A 26766-nucleotide genomic window follows, 5' to 3' on the forward strand; every position below is an offset into this window, starting at 1 on the left:
TTTATTGTACTCTAATACATTTCCCAAAGTTTCAGCTCGATATTTTATTTACAAAAAAAGTTCTGAGGTTCAAAAAAACATTCAGTGAACTGAAAAACTGTGTTACCTGCCCTTAAGGGCATGTGATACTTACAGTTTCCCGGACTCTTTTTTGAGAGAAAATATAAAAAAAATTTATTGTACTAAATAAAAATTTTATGCATATGCATTATTTTGAGGTTACGTCGTTTTTCATCTCTACCTTTCCGATAATCTGGAAACTATTTATGAAATAAACTTTTTTGATTGCCTGCAAACAAGGTTAGTTACGGGAGATTAGTTACTATGATTATTTGTAAGTCCAAAGTTTTCGGCCAAAAATATTGTGTAATTTGGAAGTAATGCTCGGGTGAATTGTAACACACATAACCTCGAACTATACACGCACGTTGTGAGCAATATCAAAAATTTTTTGATAAAAAAACACGAAAAAAAGTGTGTGTGGACGTCCGTTAGTATGTTCGCTATCATTTCCCAGATTTTGAAGGCAAAATATTTCTTATACTAGGAAAACAGCCGGGGAATCTAACACTGAAAAAATCGATACTATTTCCTAAGCGCTATGCAAATTAATCTCAAAAAAACTTTTTTTAATTAACCCAAAAAAAAGTGTGTAGAGACGTCAGTTAGCATGTTCGCTATCATTTCCCAAATTTTTAAGGCAAAATATTTATTATTCTAGAAAAAAGCCAGGGAAACCTAAAACTGGTAAAATCGACAATTTTCTAAGTATCACATGCCCTTAAGGAATTTAGGACTTTTCAGGAAATCTGCCAAATTTGTATTGCTCTAAAATTTCAGGTTAAAATTAATTATTTAACTAATTACTGGCTTTAATTATTTTTTCTGCTATAAAAAATATAATTATTATCCCACAATCAATTTTGAAAGACTTGAAAACGAAACCAAACAATTTCCAATGTATCGATATATGCTTTAAATTCAAGGTTGTTTAATTTTAAACGGTTGCAATTTGAAACAAATTAATTTTTAAAGTATAGAGCTGAATACTGATCAACAAAATTACATTTAAAAAATTTTTAATTCAAAAGTCAAAATGCAAAGCTTCTTCGTTATTTCAAGCATTTTAAATAATGAAAAACTTATTCACTTAAAAAGAAAATTAATAAACATAGAAAGTAAAACGTCAAACATATTTATTTCAAAATTATTAGTTTCCACTTATTAATTTAATTATTTGTACAATTTCGAAGATATACAATTAATCTGAACGAATTTCATATATTATAAATTGAACATTTTTTCCTTTTTCCCTTGTGTGTTTCTAAACTATAAATAATAAATCGAATCAATTAAAAAAAAAACAGAAATACAACAAACAAAAGCATCTCTGCGAATCATGAAAACATTGCACTGCCAATTAATAATATATGAATACAAGACAAGATTATTAGGATTCTAATTTTAAATTGTACTATTTAATCACTTTAAAAAAATATATTTGAAAGGCATGGTTTTTTTCATTAGAAGTTTTTTACATTCTCATTTTTATCACATAAATATGAAAGGTGACTTGCAAAAATTCGAAAGCTACCTTAAAATTTTTTTAGTTAATAATGCTTATTCGACATTTTTCATTTGTGGAAAATTTAAAATAAAATTATTATAGGCGAAATACTTCAATTTCCAAAATTTTCTATGTTTCATTCCTTTGAATGAAATACCTTCAACTCCCTCACAATCTTCTGAATTCCTCCGAATTCCCTGATATAAATGAATTCATCTAATGGCTCTGAATTCCTTGAATTTGTCAAAATTCCTGGTAATTTTTTGAAATGCTTGGAACTTCCTCAATCATCTGAATTCCTCGAATTCGTGTAATTTCCTTAATTCAAACGACATAAAAAAATTGAAGGAATTTATTATTTCAGAGAATTCAGAATATCTTTTTTGTCGCTGATTAACAATCTGAAGCCCAAATTAAAATAATTAAAAATAACGGATACAATATGGCGTACAAAAAATAAAAACCGGCCAAAAGGGCGCTCGTGATTTTTTTGGGCTGCTGATTGCGAATCTAAAGTTGAAATTCAAAATCGCGGATAGAATACTTTTTTTGAAACTTGTCCGCCATATTGTTATAAAAAGGCTGTATATTCTCATTTCCTTTTTTTTTATAAAATTTACGGGATTTCAAGCTATGCAGGGAATTCAAAAATTTTTTAAATTCCAAAAAATCAAGGACATCAGGATATTCAAGAAATTCCGAGAATCCGGATATTTCCGAGCATTTAGATAATTCATAATATTCAAGGAATTTGTATAATACAGAAGTGAAAATATTCAAGGAATTCCGAAAATTTCAGGAAGTTTAGAGAATTAAATAAATTCATGAAATTGAAGGAATTCAGAGAATGCTAGAAATTTTAGAAATTGAGTATATCGGTAATCCGAAAAATTTAAAGAATTCAGGAAATTTAGAAGATTCAAGAATTTCATGGATTTCAGAGAATTGAAAGTTAGAGAATATGTCAAATTTTCGTTATTTTAAATAGAAACCCTAATTTTGAGGAAAGAAATGAAAAATTGTAATTTGTAGTTTTTTACATAATAAAAAAAGGTGCTGAAATATGTTGAAATTAAAAAATGTTAATTGTAAAAGATTTTAACAATTTAATTATTCCTACTGAAGGTAATTTAAGTAAAAAAGAAGTCATCATTTTAAGTATTTTAAGTACGTAATTGAAAAATTACTAACTGAAAAAGAAAAGTAAGGAAAAACAGTAAAACGTAAAATATATTTATTTCAAAATATCAGTTTCCCAAAAGTAAAGTAATAAAAATAAGTACCCTTCAGTCGTGTGATATATTTGCAATGAAAATTGCTGCATTGTTTCAGCAATCAGATGATAAAAATAGTTTGGCGTAAAAGAAATAATTACAAAAATTATTATTATTTTATATATATATATACTTTAATAATTATAAATTAAAACTAAGTTAAAAAAATTAAAACCAATTATAGATTTGATATAATATGTAATTTAATCCATATTTGATGCTTCTTAATTTATGAGATACTAACCTATTGTATATACAATTTGAGTTTATGTGCCACGCCGCCATTTCTCACCATTTGTGAATTTTGTCATTTCCTTTCCACTAACTCCGCACGTCCCTATACCAACTCGTCCATTCACATTCTCCGGCGTTGCAAATATGCTTTTTTTAACAACACCCTTTTTAGTAGTCTAAAAAATTAAGGACACAGCATTAAAATGTGAACGCTATCGTGGACACACCAAAGAATAGTTTACAAATTACGTACTAATTTATTTATTAAATAATGCAAATCTTGAATTTTTTCAACAACACAAAATATGGAATAAATATCTAGTATATAAAGTATTAATAAATATCAGTAGTCACCTTAGTTGCAAATGCCAACCACTTATTCTTCTCTTGTTCACGTTCTTCTTCGAGTTCTTTAAATCGCTGCAATTTTTTTTGTTTCTTTTTCTTAAGATATTCACGTTGTTTATTGGGATCAGAGCCTGCAACTGCTGCTGCAGCAACCTGCATTTTTCTTTTAAAAAATTACTCAATAAGTATGATATTGCTGTGCTTCAGAAAACATGTAAATATAAATAATTTAAACCAAAAAGAGGAATTTTAAACACGAGTTGAATTCTCAAACAAGAAAGGTTTTTCAGTGAAGAGAAAAAAAAACGAAATTGAAGAATTTTTTAATCCAAAGACTATTTTTAACAAAACTGTTGAATTTTTAATTTTAAGAATTTTTAAGAATTTTAACTAAAAAGAGATTTTTCAATTAATAAAGACAAAAATTCAACCAAATTGTAGAATTTTCTAAAAAACAGGTGAATTTTTAACCCGAAAATAAGAATAAAACATTGAAAAATAAATTAATTTGGAAAAAGACCGATTATTTCTTTTTAAAAATATCAATTTCTAGCAGAAAATAGAATAGTTAAACTTTTAGTGGAAAAATTAATTTTCAATGAAAACAAAAACAACGGATTTTCAACGAAACGGTTCAATTTTCGGGTTCAAGTTTCGGGTTTTTAACAAAAAAGTTAACTTTCAACTAAGAAAGATTAATTTTCAACATAAAAATGAAAATATTCTACATATAATAAACGAATTTTAAACAAGAGTTGAATTCTCAAACAAGAAAGCTTTTTTAGTGAAGAAAAAAAACAACGAAATTGTAGAATTTGTTAATCCCAAGACTATTTTTAACAAAACTGTTGAATTTTTAACCCAAACCAATAAAAAGGATTAATATAAAGAAAATGAATTTTTAACCAAATACATGTATTTTCAACCAAACACTTGAGTTCCACAAAAATACGAATTTTAAACAAAATAGTTGAATCCTAAAAAAAAAACAGATTAATTTTCAACCGAAGAATTGCATTTTTAACCAAAAAAGTTGAACTGTCGAACAATAAAGACAAATTTGCAACTAAAAAGAGATTTTTCAGTTAATAAAGAAAAAAATGCAACGAAATTGTGGAATTTTCTACAAAACAGGTGAATTTTTAACCTGAAAATAAGAATAAAACATTGAAAAATAAATTAATTTTGAAAAAGTACTGAATTTTCTTCTAAAAAATATCAATTTCTTACAGAAAATGGAATAATTCAGCTTTTAGTGGAAAAGTTAATTTTAAACGAAAAAAAACAACGGGTTTTCAACGATACAGTTCAATTTTCAACCAAAGTGATCAATTTTCAACGAAAATAATTAATATTTAACTGGAAAACTTGGATTTTCAACTAAAAAGACGAATTTCTAAACAAAAAGATTAATTTTTTTAATAAAAAGATTTGATTTTCTATCAAAAAATACAAATTTTCAAAACAAAAGAAAAGACGTGAATTTTTAACGGAACAGTTGCAATTTAATTAACAAAGACAAACTTTTAACATAAAATAGTAAATTTTTTGTTAAAACAAACATAAGAGTTTTCAACTAAAAGACTGAATCTTCAATTGAAATAGTTGAATTTTCAATAAAAAAATTACTTTTTTCTAAAAAAGATAAATTGTCAAACGTCTAAGTTTTCAACCAAGAAGATTGATTTCTGACAAAAAATACGAATTTTTAGTAAAAGAATTTACTTGGAGCCAAATAATTTTATTTCTAACCTAAAAGATAAATGTTCAACTGAAATGATAAATATTTATCTGGAATACTTGAATTTTTAAATGAAGAAAAAAGAATTTTTAACCGAAAAAAGATAAACTGATTTTCAAAAACGTAGTTGCATTGTCAACCGGAGGTGAATTTTAAATTAAAATGATGAATCTTCAAACAAAAATAATAATTTTTAACAAAAGAGTTATAATTTTAACCAAGTAGTGGCATTTTTAACTGAAAAAAGATGAATTTGCAAAGAACAATGTAAAAAAATCTATTATCATTCAGAAACATTTCTTCTTTGAAATACTACTTCTACTCTAAAAAATGCTTAAAGTACTTTATCTAAAATTTTGAATAGGGAACTTTCGAATTGTGGCGGATTCCTTTATTGTAAATCCGAATTACAATTCGTTAAACTAATTCTCGTTTCAAGAAAATAATTTCCTCAAATTCCCTGTTCCAAGTTAAATAAATGAAGAGTAAAAGCAAACAAAACGTGGAAAATCAATTTTTGGAAACAATAGTGAAAAAGATAATTTCTATATGTTTGGGCTATCATCAATTCGATTGTCAAACTTGAGTCAGCGAAAAAATTTCACAGAGCAACAAATTATCAAATGTTTTTCTTACAATGGAAACAAAATCCTTTCTCTCATAAAGTACAGATATATTTAAAAATGTTAAAAATCCTACTCATGAAACTTCACCTTCCTTAAATCGTATAATAAGCTCTCTTTTTAATTAATACAAAGCAAGCGTTCATTTTTCGGGGTTTTACGGTAAAATTGTTAAAGGAGGGATTTCGATAAAGACCTTTTATCGCCCCTCCCCAAAAAACATTTTTTAAAGCTTATTACCGAGATCATAATTATTTTTTTATAATGTGAAAAATATAAGGCTTCCAATAATACATAATAACGTACTATTTGACTGATTTTGTTATATTTTCTTTCCAAAACTTCAGATCAGATGAAAAAGAAGACTCTACGTAATATATTAATGTTTTTTGCACAGTGTGTGAGCTTGCTTTATCAAAATGAAAACGATAATTACAGTATTAATATGTTTCTTAAATTTTAAGCATAGTTCAATCACCACAATATGAAAATAATAAAAAATCCAGGGGGCCGATAGAGGCTCTTATCAAGACCCCTCCTTTTCTGGGTTAAGTAAAGCACATTAAATAATTAATAAATAATCATTATTAGGTATATTAAAATATATTTTTAATTTCATATAGCAATAAAACCTCTTTGGATGCATGTAAAGAATAACTGACTAACGTAAACAAAAATAAATATTCTTAAACAATAATAAATTATAATTCAATTAGAGTAAACTGAGATAATCTTAAAAATCTAAGATCTATAAAGCGTGAAATGAAAATTAAATCCGTATCATGATAAACACACTCAGATTATTATTGTAACAATGGGAACTTTAATTAAAATTATATAAAATAAAATGAGATTGAAATCAAATTAAAAATCCTATTTAACGTCTAATAATCAAATTAACATGCAGAATTCCTGATAATAAAATCACGAATCCAACGACCAAATTTGGACAACCACCATAAAATGTTCCTATTGAAATTAGGAAAAAAATATACAATTTTTCATAAACAAGAAAAGAAAAAATTTCTTCTTTGGAAAAAAAAATTAAATAAAAAAAGAGAGAAAAAATGAGAAGCAGGGTGGCCTTTTTAATACATAAAATAAATTTACGGTCAATGAAATTTAAAAAATCGAATACTAATCCTAAGAAATTTTCTACTTGAGTTAATAAAAACTGAGCTGCAAATGAAAGCACTCAAAGTGGAACGGTTAAATTTTGAACTTTTAAAATTGAAATTTAAAAGTTTTTAAGTAAAAACTTTTTTATTTAAACGCTCGCTATCATTTTCAATGCTCTAAATAAAAAAAATCAATCAATGAACTTTAAAATTTTCAAAGTTATATAATTTTTTAGGGAATTTTAAGCTAGAAACATCAAATACTGAAAAATTGAAAACATTTCAACTGAACACTTCTTAAATTAGAAAATAAATTATTTTCTTTCTAAATAGTTTAAACATCCTTGGAAAGCTTCAAAATTTTATTTCAAAATCTAGAAGTTGTTTTAAATTGGTTTTAAATTTAAAATTATTTTTGATATTTTTTCAGAATTTCTAAATATCTGTCAAAATTAATTGAATTGTTTCTACAATTTTCAGAAAATCCCGCAATTTTTAGAAAATTTCTTTTTAATTTGGACGTCCAAATAACAATTGACCTTTTATTATTTGTAGGCGAAATTTGAGTAATTTTAAGAGATGTAGAAGTTTTGAAAAGATTCAAACTCAATGTAAAACAAAATGTAGATTTTCGCAGATTTTAAACAAAAAAATTAGATTCTTTTCAAGAATTGTGAAAGGCTTCAAAAGAATAAAAACATTTTCTTAAGATTCCTAAGAAAATAACTTTTCATTTTGAACAATTATTTTAAGAGAATATTTAAAAAGTTTTTCAAAGATTTAAACAAAATTTTCAAAAAACAAAAAATTAAAAATTTTCACTTACAAATTAAGAATTTTTCAAATACAAAAATTAAAATTGTAACGTTCAAAGTTTAAAAGCCCTTCGAAATTTTAACGATTCCAGGATTTCTATGTCAAATAATTCAGTTAAAGATTCTTTACTTTTAAATAATTGGTTCCAATTTACGTGTGTTAAATAAAAATTCAAATATTGCTAAATATTCCATAATTATTCTTTTTTTTAATTAAAAATTTCAAATTGAATGGGTTGAAAATTGAATATTTTAGACTAATATTTTAAATTTAATAAAATAATTTCATTAAGAATATATTATTATGAAGTTATTTTTAATTTGAAAATAATTTATAAACTTTCAGTCACACGTTCACATTTCTTTAATGAAATTGAAACCGTTTAAGTTTTAACGTTAAATATGAAAATTCTTAAATTTTGAACTGGTTTAAAATCGTTTTTGTCAAATCTATTTTGTTCACTTTTTATTACTTAAAGTACAGATAAATTTAAAAAAGAATATTTATTAAATAAAAATGTTTTTTATCCAACATTTTCAACATCAAAGGCTATTATTTTTTATTTCTTCAAGACTTTAAGAAAGCATTTAAAAATTCTTTAAATTAAAAATGTAAGCTTAAAAATAAAATTTTTTAATGGAAAATTTTTAAAGTAAAAAAATTTTGAATTAGGCATTGTATGCTAAATAATAGCATAATTGAAAAACATAACAATTCCACTAATTATTTAAAAACTGTTGAAATCGAACGTGGACAGATTTTTCTTCTACAAATTTGTAACGTTCCCGGCCAAGAAAAAAATGCACTGTCATTTCCCGGTTACTCCGGGCCCCAAAAAATTCCCGGTTTCCCGGTCTAGCGGCCACCTTGGAGAAGGCCATCAACCAAATCCCCTTTCTTCTCTTTTTTATTTCTTTCGTCTTTTTTATTTCCATTATCATGAAATCACAATAAAAAAAAAAACATTTGCAAAAATAATAAGTAATGTGCAGAATTCCTGAAAATAAAACCACGAATCCAATGACCAAATTTGGACAACCACTATAAAATGTTCCCATTGAAATTAGAAAAAAAGTATAACATTTTTCCTAAATGAGAGAAGAAAAAATTTCTTTTTTTTTTGAAAGAAATAAAAGAAGAGGAAAGAAAAATGAGAAGGCAACAAAGCAAATTTTTCTGCTGGTTGTTTAAATTTTGTGGGTGGACCAAATGCGGACCTTGTAAATTTTTAAGGACCCAGCCCGGACCTCGAACCTTCAAATTCTGAAGGGTCCAGGTCCGGGCCGGAACCTTGTTGGACCATTTAGGTCCTTGAACACTTTAAAATTATCCCTGCTACTCACTTTGATTTTTGATCAGCCCAATCAGAAGCAGGTCTTTTAGCTATAGATTTCAGCTGACTGAGCATTGTAACATCTGTATTTTTGTACTCATTAAACGTGACATTTACTACTCCATCCTCGCTTATTGCATCGATGGTAGCCTCATAATACCTGAAATAATTCAATGGAACTTTTATTTTCTGGAAAAACAATTATTTCCTACTCTGATATAAAAAAAGTAGTCAGAAAAGGAAATATAATATTTTAAGCGCAGGCCTCGGACTCACTTTAGAGATCGAAAATAGTGTAATAAATTTTAGCAAACAGTCAGGACAGTGTCATAGTTTTTTTAAGACTTAAAAATGAACTTTATTGTTTGTTTTTATTGTTTGTTATAAAGCATCGGGGCCGATCATAAATTATTATATATGCCCATATACTTCTAGGCTGAAAATTCAACTGTTTTGTTGAAAATTCTTTTTTTTTTCAATTATATTTAAACAATTTCATCGCATTTTTTTTCTTTCTTAACTAACAATTTTCTTATTATTAAAAAATCAACTATTTTGTCAAACATTCATCTTTGCGGTTAAATATTTTATCTCTATGTGCAGAAATGTTAGACTTTTTGATTGAACTGCTGTGTTGAAAATTGATGTATTTTGTTGAAAAAATTGTTTGTTTATTAAAACTCAAGTATTTTTGTGGAAAATTCGTCTTTGTTGGTTAAATTTAACTGCTTTTTTATTTTGTATTACAATCTTTTTTTGTTGTTGAAATATCAACCAAAGAAAATTCGTTTTTTTTTGTCTTAAAAATCCAACAGTTTGATATAAAATTCAACTATTTGGTACAAAATTAAACTGTTTTTTTTTTTTTAAATTGTCCGTAATAAAAATTGATTCAATCTATTTGTGGTTAAGAAAAGATCTTCTTTTGTTCAAAAATTCTACTATTTGGTTAAAAAAGGTTCGAAACGAAAAAATATATAAGCTATAATTAAGCAAATAAAATCTGGACTAAAATTACATTCGCTGTTCAAACTATTTGGTTCGAAATTTAAGTAATTTTTTTTTTACATTCGTATTTTTTTATAGAAAATTAATCTGCTTGGTTGCAAAAAAATATATGATTAAAAATGTACGTATTTTTTTGAGAATCCATCTTTTTTTTATTGACAGTAAACTTTTTTGTTGAAGTATCATGTTTTGAACTTTAAAATTCGACATTTTTTAAATGAAATCTCTTCCTTATTAATCGAAAAATCGTTCTTGGTTGAAAATTAAACTGTTTTGGTTAAAAATGTATATATCTGATTGAAAATACTTATTTTTTGGGAGAAAAATAATCGACTTGGTTTTAAATTCAACCATTTGATGGAAAATTTAAATTTTTGGTGGTAATTTTAACTATTTAGTTGAACATAAAACTGGTTTGTTGAAAGTTGATGTTTTCGTTTTGAAAAGTTAAAAGTTTTGGGTTGACAATTGATCTTCCTGGTTTTAAATTGAGTTTTTGTTAAAATTTAGCTATTTGATTGAACATTCAAATGTTTTGTTGGAAGCTCATGTTTTAGGCTTGCTAATTCAACATTTTTGAAAAGTTTTCTTCTTCTTCATGGATTGAAAAATATGTCTTGGTTAAAAAATTAACAATTTGATTTAAATTTGATGTTTTGTTGAAAATTCTTCTTTTATGGTGGAAAATTAATCTGCTTGGTTCTAAATTGAACAATTAAGTAAAAAATGTATGCATTTTGCTGAAAATTTGATCTTTTTGGGTAGAAAATTCAATGTTTTTGGTGGAAAATCTAACTATTTGATTGAACATTCAACTGTTTTGTTGAAAGCTCATGTTTTAAGCTTGATAATTCAACATTTTTGATGAATTTTTTTCTTTATGGATTGAAAAATCTTTTTTGGTTAAAAATCCAACTATTTGGTTAAAATTGTATGTTTTGTTGAAAATTCTACTTTTCTGGTAGAAAAATAAATCTGATTGGTTCTAACTGTAACTCTTAGATAAAAAAAGTATGTATTTTGTTGAAAATTCACGTTTTTGAGCAAAAAGTTAATCTTCTCGGATTAAAATTCATTTTTTTTTTTTTTTGTTAAAAATTTATCTATTTGGTTGAACATTTAACTGTTTTATTGAAAAATCATGTTTCAGGCCTGATAATTCAACATTTTTGATAAGTTTTTGTCTTCTTCATTGATTGAAAAATATTTCTTTGTTGAAAAATCAGCTATTTGGCTTCAATTTGACGCTTTGCTAAAAATTCTTCTGTTATGATAGAAAATTAATCTGCTTGGTTCTAAATTGAACAATTCAGTCAAAAATGTGTTTATTTTGCTGAAAACTCATCTTTTTGGGAAGAAAATTCAATTTTTTTGGTAGCAAATCTAACTATTTTATTGAGTATTCAACTGTGAGTTGAAACCTCTTGTTTCGTGAATGATAATAATTCAACATTTTTTATTTAACTTTTTTTTTCTTTATGGATTGAAAAATCTTTCTTGGTTAAAACATCAACTATTTAACTTAAATTTGATGTTTTGTTGAAAATTCTTCTTTTCTGGTTAGAAAATTAATCTGTGTGATATTAAAATGAACTATTTGGTCGAAAATGTATTTATTTTGCAAAAAATTCATCTTTTTGAGTAGAAAATTATTCTTCATTTTACACTCACTTTCTATTGAAAATTTAACTGTTTCGTCGAAAGCTCATGTTTTAGGCTTGATAATTCAACATTTTTATCTCTATGGATTAAAAAATCTTTTTTGGTCAAAAAATAAACTATTTGGTTAAAACAAAAATTTAATCTAGTTAAAAATTCTTTTCTAGTGGAAAATTAATCTACGTGGTTCTAAATTGAACTATTTGGTCAAAAAACCATGCATTTTGCTTAGAATTCACCTTTTTGAGTAAAAAATTAATCTTCTGGTTTGAAAATTTAACTATTTGTTTGGACATTTAACTGTTTTGTTGAAAGTTTATGTTTCCGGCATGATAATTCAACATTCTCGATGAGCTATTTTTTCCTTATTGATTGAAAAATCTTTCTTGGTTAAAAATTCAACTTAAAAATTTATTTTGTCCCGGAAATTTTTTTTATTTTTGGTAAAAAATTAATCTGAATGGTTCTAAAATAATTTGTTTAAAAATGAATGTATTTGCTTGAGTGCAAATTTTTTGGAATAAAATTAATCTTCCTAGTTCAAAGTTCATATTTTTGGTTGAAAATAGTGTCAATAGTGTTGGGGGTCCGAGGTCTGCAAGTACGTTAATAATGAAAAAACTTACTTTCCGTCTTCGCTCCAGGGCGCCATACATAAATCTCCCACCTTCCATTTATTAGCTAATACTGCCAGTAAAACAGGATCTTGAACATCTGTTCCATCACTATGTCTTTTTTCTTGTTGTTGTGACTTGATAAGATCGTGCGTTAATTCTATTACTTCTTCTAAATCAATTTTTAATTTCAGTAACTCTTTATTCGCTGGATCAGTTGTAAGAGCAGCTTCAACCTGACAAATTTGACAATTTAATATCGCTCTGATATATAAAGAATAAGTTTACATAAATATTTTAGGTAAACAAAAAAAAACACGTATACAAAACTGAATCTTAAATTAGCGAATTATGACTTGGATTTCCTTAAATTATCATTTTATTGCAATATTTAATTGTGCTAAACAGGAGAAATTAAGGCCATAACCCATAAACTTTTACGTTTGATAAATTTATTTTTAAAAAGAGTCCCTAACCTATAATATCTATCCAGAATTGTCTTCTTTAATCTGCAGTTTTACTTTGAAAACAATATTATACTTATGAGATTCTTACTTGTTGAAGCTGCAGATTGTAGTTCTGCAGGTCATCCATATTAAAATAATATTTCAACGATGATCTACTGATTTCAAGGCTTAAAATCCACAAAATGAGAGAGAAAACGTTATTATTATTAATGTATAACACTACTGCAAGAAGCCCAAAATACTTTTGTCTAATTAATAGTTTTTATTAACTCTATTCACCAAAAACGATTTTGTTATTCTTCAATGTCTTTGCCCATAATAAGTACTGTTACTATAATATTTTACGACTTGAATATTATATTATAATAATATTAAAAGCCAAAATCGCCAAAATCTAAACACTGCTGCTAGCTGTAGATCATGTCGCTCATGTTATTATCTGAATCTGACCATTCACCATGGACCATGGAAATAACTAGAGAAGGGAGAGTTGATACCATGGACATAGGAAACACGGGACTAGGCATGCCATCCTAACTTGACCTAGAGGAGTTGAATCCAGGGGGGGGAATTCCGAAAGTGGGGAGAGCCGCCATCTTACGATGTGTTATTTGATTATGCGCACGAGCATTTTTGCCGACAAACTGTGCATGAAAATATAAACATGTGGGCGCTGCCATGTTTGTCGCGGGACATCAAAAGGTGGCGGACCTCCCTCTCATTGCATCACCCGCAATGGCATGCCTAGTCCCTTGTTTCCTATGTCCATGGTTGATACTAAGTTGAAACAAGAACATTAGAAATTGGAAGGACTGCTTTATTACGTCCTTAAGGCTCTTTTACACCATACATTAATCGGTCGTCGACCGACCCATGATGTAATAGAGAAGCTAGAGAAGCTCTCTTGGAAGACGAATTTTCGTCCAGTTCTGCGCACTTTCAAAACGCTGCTATATTGACGAATCCACCAATTAGATGAATTTGCGCGAAATCAAATTTCAAAGCAAGGAAAATAAAGTAATATTTTTCTATTCGCTCAAAACTTGCAGCAAAAATGTATGAATCGTTTTGTTAATCTTAAGTATTAATTGTATTATAAAATTTTTCAACTATAGAATGTATACAAATGGCATTATGAAAAATATGTGAACTGAAATCGTACAAAAACCATGCCGACGATTTGAATGAAACTGTTTTCAGTAGAACGGAATTTCGTGAATGAAAACAAGACTAAACATATTTTTTAAAACATATTTATTTTAACAAAATAAATATATAACAAAAAAAGTTATCAATATATTTTATGAATTTATAAGTATTTAAGAAATATACTTTCTATTGGCTGCGGTGCATGCAGCAATGCGAGTAACTGGGTTAGATTCTTTTCTTAATCTATTCAGTTCCCTTACTCGGATGTATGTCCTAGTTCTAGCTAAACACATCAAAGCGTCCATAAGAATTTTAAATTCCTTATTCGTCTTTTCGTCAACTTTTTTTGCGAGCTTCTTAAAAATTAAATCTTCGCTTTCTGATTGGTTCATTCCTCAATATGGCGGATTTTCGGAAGTTTTTATCAGTGGTCCTGCGCGGTAACACACCTTTCTCTATTACATCATGGATCGACCAACTTTTCGGAATGTCCATTCATACCTTTCGAAAAAATCAGTTAAATCTAGTAATATTTTAGTTATCTTCTGAAAGTCAATGAAAGGTTACTAAAATATTACTCGATTTCACTGAATTTTTCGGAGGTGCGAAAAGATATTTCGGTATGGTGCTCGGTCGACGACCGAATGACAGAAGGTCAAAAAGAGCCTTTAGTTTTCTACAAATGTATTTTAGATTTCATTACGTGACTATATGGGCGGGATTTTAGAATTCCTTACTCATGAAACGTTTTTTACACTTGTTCTTAACATTTTTTTCTTAAAATTAAAGTTTAATCATTGAACAGCTTGATAAGAGTTTATGTCATTAATTCAAAGCTGTCAAATGCAGTCCCGCTGAACTAAATAACTTTCGCCATCTTTAATATGTATTATAAATATTTTTCTACTATTTTCTACGTAGATTACGTCGTTCATGTATTACACGTAGAAAACGTCGAGTGACATGTCACAACTCATCTCTGCCAGGGATGAGTACGTATGTTACATGGTTTTCGACATGTATATTATATATACTATATATGTGGATATATATATATGTATTCGTCATCATTTATCACATTCTTAAATAAATTATTTAAATAATAATGTACGTGTTTATTGTCCATCATAATCCGCAACGTTTTCGAGCATGGGGAACACGAGTGTAAGTAATCGTTCGCGCTCGAAATTAATGTCTTTTCTCACGGTTTCCACTCCTGAAATGTTTTTTTACACTTGTTTAAATTAAAATAAATTAAAATTAAATCGATTGAACAGCTTTATAAGAGGTTATGTCAATTATTCAAATGTGCCAAATGCAGACCCGCCCAAGTTAATAACGTACGCCATCTTTGATATGTATTATACCAGATTATACAAGATTGGGTCGTTACTTGAAATTACTGTTAAAGTAGAGGAAATTATCCGGTAACGAATGGTAACGATATTTTTTAGAATTTCAAGATTAAATTTGACTTGCTTATTGTTTCTGCATTTATTTGATATAATATTCTTCAATATTTGTCACATTAAATAACTTGTGGGAAAACTTTCACGTTTAAAAGTATTCCTTAACCTCTACGGTGGGGTTTGGTTTTGCTTAAAAATGTATGCGCATATTATTATTTGCAAAAATATTATTCCTTTCAATTATTCACACTTTGCAGATTGAGTAGACAGCAATTATGTATTTATTTTTTATATAAAAAAGTCTATGAAAAACATTTCTGGAACATAATGTTTCGAATGGTATCTAACCTAATCTGCTGAAACGTTGTAGGCATTTTGCAGTTACACATCATCATGAAGAACACAAGTATTATTACTATGCTTATTATTAATACGAAGTGACACATTATATGTTTTCAAATATTTCGGAAAGATATTGGCAAATACGTAATTTTCTGTCATAATAGATAAGGGTAGATAAGACGGTGGTTTCAGGAAGACATTCTAAGTAGATATATGATATAAATAAAAATTCAATACTATTGTTTGCAAAAAAAAACCGTTTTATTAAATTTTTCTATTAAAGTACTAACAATAAAAGACGCTTAAGGAAATGGAAGACAGTAAACGAATACACCAATTTTCTCGTTAAATAAAAGTGTATCAACCATTTGCATTATTACGTTTATTCTCCATGAAACTGATCAACAACTACGAGGTATTTTCAAATTCACATTCATTCACATTTTAACATACAGATGGCGTCGCAATATGAGCGGTAACGAAAGAAGCGAAAGCATGGACATAGGAAACACGGGACTAGGCATGCCATCCTAACTGGGCGAGCGGGGTTGAATCCACGGGAGGGGGGAGATTTCCATGAGTGGGGAGAGCCGCCATATTACGATGTGCCATTTGATTATGCGTACGAGTATTTTTGCCGACAAACTGTGCATGAAAATATAAACATGTTTTCGCGGGACATCAAAAGGTGGCGGACCTCCCCCCTCATTGCATCACCCCCGCAATGGGATGCCTAGTCCCTTGTTTTCTATGTCCATGAGCGAAAGAAACGCTACCGGTAATGACGGTGATTTTCCTTCTGAAATTACGGAGGATATTACCGTGATTCTACTCTAGATTATACATAGTTTTCCACAATTTTCTACGTGTATTACGTCGTTTATGTGTCATACGTAGAAAACCTAGAGTGAAATGTCACAACTGTTACGTCCAAACGCTGCTAGCGCTTTTATTCTATCGGACCTTTACGTAGATTTGCGGAGGTGTGGAGTTCGTTACTTGTCGTTGAATGGTGGAAACCATTAGCCGCGAAATATCGGTCAGATTTCAAATCAAGGTGCAAGGTTTTAAAAGGTTTTAAAGGAGCGCGCCGAAATCTGAATGTTCTGACTTTTTTGTGCTCTGTATCTATATATATATATATATATATATAACCTTATTTTGGGCGGGGTTTATCCCTACTTTTAGTGCTTAGCCAATCAAAATGCTGACGTCACTCACTTTTAGTGTCGAATAACCAATCAAAAAAGAGGTCACTTTGCTCCTCCAACTGATTTTTGGCAATTAAAGTGAGTGACAGTTCAAGGTAATAGTGCCAAAGTCCAACTTTTATCACCGGAAAACGTCAATCTCTTTGAGTGACAGTTTCCTGCTTTGAAGTCCAAAGGTCTTTTTTTTATAGAGTCTGGCTGGCGCCATAACATATTAACGATATTAAAAATAGTTCGATATCTCGGGTTTCTAATCTCAAAATCTACTTTGGACAGAGAACTTAACAATAATATAAAAGAAAGTATATTGTAGCTAAAATAAGATATAATACTTAAAACTGGTTTAATTTAGACGTAATAAAACCATGTTATTCGTAAGACTCGTGTACAATAAGAATTACTTAACATTTACAGGTTACATACATACACATAATCAATTTGCATTTAAGAAGCTATTTGAATCTTCCCGCCAAAGAATTTACTAGTTCCGAGAGTGTTAAAAGGGTTTTAGCGCCCAGGGAGTCTCTGCGCATTACGCAAAACGGAACGCAATTTTGCAATCATCGGACGCCACCAGAGATGGGTTCTGACATGTCACTCCAGGTTTTCTACGTATAATACATAAACGACGTAATATACGCAGAAAATTGTAGAAAACTATGTATAATACATATCAAAGATGGCGAACGTTATTTTCCGTGGGAAAATATTAATTTCGATTGCGAACGATTACTTACACTCGTGTTCCACATGCTCATGAACGTTGCGGATTATGAAGGACAATTAACACGCATATTATTATATTTTAAATAAATTCTTTGAAATGTGATCAATAATGACGAATACTGAATTAATTGCTCAATATTAGTTATTTCTATAAGGCAATTGGGTATTTTTGGAGTAAATACTTCGAAAACGCCGCCCATATTGTACGTGATCAAATGTAAAATACATTTGGGTATATAGTATTATAGTTATATAATATAGTTCTAACATACATGTCGAAAACCATGTAATATACGTGATGTATTATACATAACCACGGAGTAATAATAAGGAGACCGATCATGCTGTATAAAGCGTCTCGAGTTTTGACTGCGCTAACTGTATACTTATTACCAGACTTGGCGTTTAAACCCAATGCTCACACGGAGGGGGACATGCGCACTGTGATTTGCTATCTCCTTTTCTCTCACAAGAAATGTGCGAGTGAGTGCCGTGTTGATTGACAAATAAAAACTGAAGTTGTGTTCCTGTAAATATTGTCAATAGAGTAGGTGAAAACATAGTTATTCCTTTTGCACTTTTGTTCCAATAGGATGTTTGACACTTTGGACCACAATATGCCAATTTTTATCGCTAGATTTTTATTTTTCAAAATTCCAACGGTGAAGCTTACTTGACTTTGCAAAAACTTTTGCAAAAAATGTATATAACCTCAATTTCTGCAGTTGCAGAAAGAGAGGTCTCGCGGGAGAAAAGGAGATACCAAATCACAGTGCGCATGTCCCATTCCTTGCGAGCATTGGGTAGTCTGACAATAAATGTACAGTTACCGCAGTCAGAACGTATGTACGGAGATCGGTCTCTTTTTTTATTACTCCGTGTACGTACACATCCCTGGAAGCCACCCCTAAGGGGGAAAAAATGGTCCAAAAGCATGGGATTCGGTCCATTTTTGCCCTATTTTGCTAATAGCTTCCTAGAATGTAATTTTTTCTGTATAAGTACATTTGGAAAATAATTTGACTTTTTTAAAGAACTATTTAATGAAATAATAAAATGACAATCATTATTTTTCATTACGAAGATATTACAAAAATTAAGTTTTGTCTCATGCATTTGGCCCATTGTTTTTCCCTCAGCATTCAACGAAGTGAATTTCGCTGACGAATGGAATCCACAGAGCGCGAAAAGTTTAAACTGTATTATTTTTTATTGTATTTTTTTGTCCCTTAAAGAACATTTTTTAATATATCTATACATATGTTATTGTATTATTCTTAAATAAATAATTAAGTTTCACATTCTTAAAAGTTATGAAATATTTATAATTTCTGGAAAAAGATGAAAGATAGATAAGGACTTCTTGCTCCCAGTACCACAGCTAGTTTCAGGTGGATTTGCAATTGTCGGATTTAAATATTGAAAGATCTAATATTGAAATAAACATATATTTCGAGATACTATTTTAAACGCTATAAATGTAAACTGCAAAAATGATCGAACATTATGTTGATCTAGTCTCGTCAAGTGATAGTAAGTACAAAATATTTCATCGTAAAAAGTTAACACCCAAATCTGATTGCAATTGTAGCAATGCCATCGTATGTTACTGTTACATAGCCAGTATATTATTATATACTTCGTGGGTATTATGTATTCTAATAATCGGAAATTTCTTCATTACAAATTATATTCAGATCAAAATATTCTTTTTGTAATTATGTAGCAAAATTGGTTTCAAATTGTATAATAAATGGGAAATAATAGACTTGTCTTCTAATTAAGGACATGTGATACTTACAATTCCCCGGCTTTTTTCCACAAAAATGGAAATTTGTAAAAACTTAATTCGGATATGCTATAAAATATCATAACGGACGTCCCGGACTCTTTTTTGAGGGATAAGAACAAAAAAAAGTATTGTTCCAAATAGAAATTTTATGCATATGCATTATTTTGAGGTTACGTCGTTTTTCATATCTGCCTTTCCGATAATCTGGAAATCTGGTTCCAGGAGATTAATTACTATGTTTATTTGTAAGTCCAAAGTTTTCGTCCAAAATATTGTGTAATTTGGAAGTAACGCTGGGGTGAATTGCGACACACATAACCTCGAAACATACACGCACGTTGTTAGCAATACCAAACATTTTTTGATAAAAAAAAAAAACACAAGAAAAAGTATGTGGGGACGTCCGTTAGCATGTTCGCTATCATTTCCCAGATTTTGAAAGCAAAATATTTCTTATCCTAGGAATAAAACCGAGGAATCTCACACTGAAAAAATCGATACTATTTCCTAAACGCTATGCAAATTAATCACATTTTGCTAATTTAAAACTTTTTTCAACTAACCTACTAAAAAAGTGTGTGAGTACGTCCGTTAGTATGTTTGCTATCATTTCCAAAATTTTTAAGACAAAATATTTATTATTCTAGGAAAAAAGCGGGGGAACCTAAAACTGGTAAAATCGACAATTTTCTAAGTATCACATGCCCTTAAAGTTGAATTATATTGAACTATTTCGCAGAAAAATCGTTCTGTGATTTATGTTCCGCATGAAGGAATTAAAACAACTTATTACACGTATTTTGTGAACTTATTAGGAGGAATTAAATAAAATCAAAATATGACCACTTCTGCGGAATAAAAAATATCTCTGTGAGGTGCGTTACCGGTGAAATTAGAAGCAATTAAATATATTGAAAACACGTTCTCTTTGGGGGAATAGAAAACTGTGTGTCGGTCGCTATGGAAATAGAAGTGAATAAGTTTAGGAGGTATCTTATTTTTATTGTGGCATTTTAGACAGATGGAAAAATCAAGCATTCAAAATAATAGAATAATCTTCACTTTTGCGCTGAAATCTGAAAATATTAATTTTTCTCTATTCTACGCTTATTACCGGGGAATGAATTTTTAACAAAATAGTTAAATTCTCTGCCAAATAGTTGCATTTTTTATCAAAAAAAGATCAATTTTGTACTAAAACAGATGAATTTGTAATAAAAAACAATTTTTTTGTTTATAAGCGGAACTTTCATCCAGAAAATATTTCAGTTCATTTTTCAACGCCAAAATATAAATTTTAAGGAAAAAGTAGATCTTCTATGAAATGGTAAAGTTTTCAAGAAAATAGTATAATAGCTTAATTTCTAACCAAACAGTTGCATTTTTATCAAAAAAAGGTTTAATTTCTGCTAAAGCAGGTAAACTTTAAAATAAAAAAGACAAACTTTCAAAAAAAGAGTTGAATTTTCAACCGAAAAGTTAATGAAAAAATGCAATATTCTATTAATTGAAATAAATTCCGAGATTCTCATAAATTCTTAGAAAATTTATTTCTCGGTTATATTCTCTTTCTCGTTACCGTTCTCAAAGTAATATAACCGACTCAGAACTCTATCTGTACTGGAACCCTTAAATTATTAATCATTCTTTCATTTAAATTTAAAAAAAATACTTTTCATAATAATTTTCTGTTTCCTTTTTTTATTTTAAGACGAATCAGAGCCCTTTGACTTGAGTAGCGCTTTTCAGTCATCAGCTGCCTTTAAGAGCTCCACAACTCGAGGCAGATTACCATCTCTCATTATCGCAGCAGGAACTATCGAAGGTACACTCGGGAACACCTCCATCGAATCCCTGCAATCAACAATCTTAGGTGGTGCTTTCGACTCTAAAGACTCATTTTCTTCTCTCACTGAAGCTTTACCAAATTCCCATCTTCCTGCTGATGATAATCTTAATAAAAGAATCTCCACAGAAGAGGAATCCGCAGAATTCGAGTCCATCCCAGAACCTCAAGCACAAGATACATTCGTAATCGCCAGTACGAGTGACAATAAATCTCTTCCTTCAGATTCTCCAAATAAACGCCACCCTGAAGACATCAATATAACTTCCAAAGTTATCGATGTTTATAAAAATTTCCAGCCAATTGAAAATTTCGTATTGGGCCTTGCTTCGAATGCAGATACTAATTTCTCGAGTAAATGCCCTGGTCTTCTACCTTATCGCGAACCTTTGAGAACCATTTCAGAAGAATCGAGTGGTTGGAGCAACACGGATTCCAAAATGAGTTCGGGCACTTCGCAGACTGATTATGGTCGAAATTCGCAGGACTCTAATAGAACAGATTTGAATAACACTGGAATTGAGCTGAAATCGATCGCGAAACATGTAAGGAAACCGGAGAAAAAACTTGAGAGTGAGTCCTCGCCCGATTGGTATCATTCTTCCACTAGTGCCATATTAAATACCCCGAAAAACACTTTACAGCTGGATATGGTTTCACAGAGGCGTAGAAAAAAAAAAGATTATTCTTCGAAGTCTCCGTTATCCAGTGTCGAGGCTAACAAGGAGAATCTCAATGCTGCTTCCAAGAAAAAAATAGTTGGTTTCTCCCGAAAAGTTTGTCAATTTTCTGCTTTGAATGAAAATATCGACCAATCCCAGAAAAAGAAATACCCCACTACTCCGCGCTTTAGAATAAATAAAGATAATAGCAAATCGAAGGATATAAGTACTCCCAACGGGAGCGAAGATTGCTTTTTGGAGAAAGAGTATCATCAAAATATCCTAAGAAGTTTTTCGTCTGACACCTTAAGAGAAGAATCAACAACTCCTGAGGTTTTGAAATCGCGGAAGGAAGCTGATCTTTGCAGCAAAATGAAAAAACCTTTACAAAATCCTGACCGATTTGCTGAACGTAAACCGCAGGAGAGGGCGAAGAAATACAGAAAGCGGAGAAGTAAATCGCTTGAAAATAACACTAATTTGCCATCCTCTTCGGGAATTCGTCCACTGCAAGTCCCTGTCAGAAGGGCTCGAGGTATTATTCCAACTTTTAATTCTACAGTTTAACTATTTCAAAACATTATTATTTAAAAGGCATGATTTTATTTTTTCAGGCAAAATTTTATTTTTTCACAGATTAATATAGAAAGGGTCTTGGAAAATTAGAAAACATGAATCTAAAAAATATCCAGTTTTTAATAATCTTTTCATTTTTTTTCAATTGCTTTTAAACTCCTTCAAATCCTCCTTGAATTCTCTTAACTTGTTTAAATTCTTATGAATTCCTCCGAATTCCCAGACATACATATCTAAATTCATTTCAATTCTCTGAATTGATTGAATTGTGGATTTTCCTACATTCTGAGAACTCTCTGAATTCTTACAACTTCACAATAATACAAAGAATTCAGTAGAATTGAAGAAATTATATAAATTCATAGGATTTAGACAATTCACAGAATTTTAGAATATTCAAAGATTTCAGAGAATTCCGAATATTCAAGGAATTCAGGATTTCCAAGGATTAAAGGGAATTCAGAGAATTCCATAACATTTAGGCAATTAAAGGAATATCGTTAATTCAGAATATTTAAGGAATTTGGGGGGGGGGGTTGTGAATTCAAGGAATTTCAGAAATTTAGAATATTGAAGGAATTCAGGATAGTCAAGAATTACGGGGAATTCGAAGAATTTCAAAGAATTTAGAGAATACAGAATATTTAAAGTCTTCAGATGAATTGAAAGAAATCAGGAGATTTAGAGAATTCAAGGAATTTAGGGAATTTGAAAATATAGAATATTTCAGAGAGTACAAGTAATTTAGAATATTAAAGGAATTCTAGAAGTTCCGAATATTCAAAGAATTCAGGATATTCCAGGATAAACGGGACTTCAGAGAGTTTCAGGATTTTTAGAAAGTTTAGAAAATTGAGGATATTCCAGGAATTTAGAAAAATCAAGGATTTTAGAAAATTCATATATTTCCTGAGAATTTCCGGGGAATTCAGAGAATTCTGGGATTATAGAGCGCTTTGGGGATTTAAGGGATTTCTGGAATTTAGAATATTCAAGGAATTAAGAGAATTTAAGGGATTTTAAAACATTTAGGGAATTAGGGAGGCAGAGTGCTTCGAGAAATCAGAATGTATATTTCAGGAATGTAGGGAATTAAAAATATTCATACATATAAAATAATTCAAGTAATTTAGAGAATTTCGAGCATTTCAGGGAATCTCAAGAATTTAAAGAACTCAGAATATTCAAGGAATTTAGAGATTTTCCGGAATTCAGAGAAATCAGGAGAATCAGAATATTAAAGGGTGTCAGATAATTTATAGAAATCAAAGATTTCTCAGAATGTAGGTATTCAGATAATGTGAGGAATTTGGAATATTGAAGCACTTCCGAATATTAAAAAATTCAAGATATTCAGGAATTTAAAGAATTCACTCACTTTTCTTAAATTCACTTTTTTTTAAAATGCTGTGACAATTAAAATGTCCAAAGTAGGAGAACTGACATGAATTTCGAAAAATTGGAAGAAGTGAACGTTGTCACTTCTTCCAATTTTTTGAAATTCATCTCAGTTCTCTTTCTTTGGACATTTTAATTGTCACAGATTGTAGGGCTTACGATTCTAAATAAATAAATAAAATTTCAGGTTAAAATTAATTATTTGACTAATCAATTTTAATTATTTTTTCAACTATAAAATATAATTATTTTCCCACGCTGCAATTTTGAAAGATTTAAAAATAAAACCAAACTAAAAACGTCAAAATAATATACTTGTTTGAAAAAATTAGTTTTTAATTTATAATATAATTTTGATGTAAAATTTCAAGGATTCAAAATTGATCCCAAAGAATTTCCTATATTATCCACTGAGCATTATTATTTTCCTTTAAACTTATTTGCTTCTAAATTTTAAATAATAAAACGAACTATTTAAAAAAGGGATGAAGTACAACAAAATATTAAATTAAATAATTGATGATTTTGAATACTGATCAGAATTTTATACTTGAAAACTTATTAACTGAATATAAAATTTTGCAGGACCTCGGGAAGGAACGCTAAACGTCCCGCTACGAATGGAGTTAACAAAATCTTCTTCGGAAAAAAGTCTGAATAGGACTCAGATCTCGACAATGGAACTGCGCCCAGAGAGACCTCTCCGATCAAAATCTCAAGAAAAAATATCGCCAAGGAAACCACCCTGGAAGCCCTAATTTATTTCGTTTCTAATTTTTTCTTTTCTTTTTAAAGTCTAAAAACTGTTATGTATACAAAATTTCATCTCTAATTTATTTAATAGAAATATGCAGCTAAAAATCTCGAATTATATCTACAGAATATTGAAAATGTTTATACCAGTATTAATTTATTATCTTAATTTTAAAAAGTTACAAAGTGCAAATTTTATATGTAAGATTTAAATCACTTAAGTTCGATACTAGCATCAGTAAAAGAAAAAAAGTTTTTTTTATACGAAGATTGTGTTGAAACGTTGCAAAGTATTTTACTAGTTTTACGATTTCTACCTCTAGTAAATATTCTTAAAATGCAGCTTTCTCAATACGTCCGGCTGATTTGACTAGTTTTATAAATACATTTTTTATCTGAAAATGAAGTATTTTTTCAATTTATTTTATTTCATAATACTGATCAAAAATTGGGTTTACGATTACAGCGACGCATATGAAATTCAAGTTTATTATAAATAATGTTTTTTCCGTTTCTAGAGATTCAATTTATATGTTTAATTCAGAAAAAACTGGCAAATTATATCACAAGACATTCTTAAATATATTAGCTTGAATTTGCTCCTAAAGTTCATGAATTTGAACAATAATTTAAACAATTTTATTTGATCTTATAAATAGACACTTTTTTCAAAACCTACATGAATTCTCAACCAAAGAGTTGAATTTTCAACTAAAAATTAGCAATTTTCAACCAAGAAATCGAATTTTGAAGTAAAAAGATCAGTTTTTAACCGAACATGCAAGTTAAATTTTCAGTTAAAATAATTATTTTTCCATATTAAAAAAAAGGTTTTCACTGTTGTTTTTAACAGAACGATTTGAATTTTCATCTGAAACAGATACATTCTGACTCAAATAGATAGATTTTAAACTGGAATGATGAACCTTTAACTGGAATAGTTGAATTTTCAACCAAGAAAGATTTTTCAACATAATAAATGAATTTTTAAATAAAAAAGATAATCTGTCACCAAAAAATTGAATATTAAAATTTTTAGTAACGAGTCTAACCAAAATAATTAAATTTTTCAATTAAAAAGATTAATTTTCAACCAAGAATATTAATTTCTACAAAAAAAGACGAATTTTCAACTAAAAAAAAAATCTTTACAACCAAAATTTGAACGCATAAATTTTCAGTTAAAAAATTAATGTTCAGCGAGAGATTATTTTTAAAATATTCAACTAGAAAAATTACATTTTCAGTTAAAGAAAATTGTCACCAAACAATGTCAACAAAATATTTCGAATTTCAACTGGATTAGTTAAATTTTTGGCAAAAGATATGAAAAGTGTTTCGTAATCAATATTTTTCTAATTTTATTATTTCTAGTTTTAGTTTTAGTTTTACTTTTCCTTAACAATTTTTATTTATTTTTTAAAAATCTGGTTGCCTCTCTTATTTTTATTTTATATATTTATTTATTTAAAAACTGGAAAAAGGTTAATCTTGTGAAAAATACCTTTACAATATTCACTCATTTATTTTTTCAACTATATTATTTTATTTTTTGGTAAAGATTTTGATTTTTAGATTTCTTAACTTTTAGAGTTTTTGAAGATTTCTTTTTATTCTATTAAAAAAAATTAAGTTCATTTCATATACTTTTAGATAAAATATCTTAAAAATATTTATCCTTAAAAGTAGTCAGTCCATATTAAATTTCCTAATTTTATTTTATTTTGTATTCCTTGTCAAAGATTTTATATTTTATATTCTTCAGCTTCTGAACTTCTTAAATGATTCATTTTTTTTTAATTATGTAGTTTAGGTTTTTAAATATGAATTAAAAATGTTAAAAACTTATTTTTGAAGATTTCTTCTTTCACTAATTTTGAAAAGTTGTCTTTTTATTTCATATATTTTCAGATTAATTTTGGAAATATTTATTTTTTAAAAATCTAGAAAAGGGGTTTATCTTACGAAAAATTTTTTAGGAGGGGAAACGAGGAAGCGGATTGAGGGATGAGAAGGGGAATTGAGAGGAAGGGAAGTAATTAATTTTTCATTCCAAAAAAATATTAATTCTAAACGAAAAATGTAGTAGTTGACATTTAA

The 26766-nt window shown here is 28.7% G+C and overlaps 2 protein-coding genes across 7 annotated transcripts in view; one reads left to right on the plus strand and one right to left on the minus strand.

Moving 5' to 3' along the window:
• LOC117180110 (survival of motor neuron-related-splicing factor 30) overlaps window positions 1-13298 on the minus strand; it is a 20778-nt gene extending 7480 nt beyond the window's left edge. For 2 of the 4 annotated variants that reach the window (XM_033372439.1, XM_033372438.1), the window contains exons 1-5: window positions 12891-13298; window positions 12348-12571; window positions 9065-9214; window positions 3430-3586; window positions 3086-3251 (exon numbers count right to left, since the gene is read on the minus strand). In XM_033372439.1, coding sequence (XP_033228330.1) covers window positions 3108-3251; window positions 3430-3586; window positions 9065-9214; window positions 12348-12571; window positions 12891-12929 — 714 coding nt within the window. In that variant the 5' untranslated portion in view covers window positions 12930-13298 and the 3' untranslated portion in view covers window positions 3086-3107. Of the gene's footprint in view, window positions 1-3022; window positions 3252-3429; window positions 3587-9064; window positions 9215-12347; window positions 12572-12890 lie in introns of those variants that run through there. The other 2 variants (XM_033372440.1, XM_033372436.1) reach the window with 2 other exon arrangements.
• A 5737-nt stretch (window positions 13299-19035) lies between these two features.
• Window positions 19036-25067, plus strand: LOC117180376. Of its 3 annotated transcripts, none has more exons than XM_033372851.1 (3): window positions 19036-19172; window positions 21143-22474; window positions 24499-25067. In XM_033372851.1, the coding sequence occupies exons 1-3, from the start codon at window positions 19133-19135 to the stop codon at window positions 24669-24671; spliced, it is 1545 nt and encodes a 514-aa protein (XP_033228742.1). In that variant the 5' UTR covers window positions 19036-19132; the 3' UTR covers window positions 24672-25067. The 3 variants fall into 3 exon arrangements, with proteins under 3 accessions (XP_033228742.1, XP_033228741.1, XP_033228743.1); XM_033372850.1 differs by lacking the exon at window positions 19036-19172 and adding an exon at window positions 19211-19285; XM_033372852.1 differs by lacking the exon at window positions 19036-19172 and adding an exon at window positions 19657-19676.
• Window positions 25068-26766: the final 1699 nt, after the last annotated feature.

Source organism: Belonocnema kinseyi, chromosome 9, assembly GCF_010883055.1.
Source record: "Belonocnema kinseyi isolate 2016_QV_RU_SX_M_011 chromosome 9, B_treatae_v1, whole genome shotgun sequence".
Lineage (NCBI taxonomy): Eukaryota > Metazoa > Arthropoda > Insecta > Hymenoptera > Cynipidae > Belonocnema > Belonocnema kinseyi.

Bases quoted from the DNA above. Each gene is read 5' to 3' on its own strand.
- LOC117180376 (XM_033372850.1), top strand. From the start codon at position 19,243: ATGTTACTGTTACATAGCCAGTATATTATTATATACTTCGTGG. The intron at 19,286-21,142 runs GTATTATGTATT...TTTTATTTTAAG, and splicing joins TATTATTATATACTTCGTGG to ACGAATCAGAGCCCTTTGAC. The intron at 22,475-24,498 runs GTATTATTCCAA...AAAATTTTGCAG, and splicing joins CCCTGTCAGAAGGGCTCGAG to GACCTCGGGAAGGAACGCTA.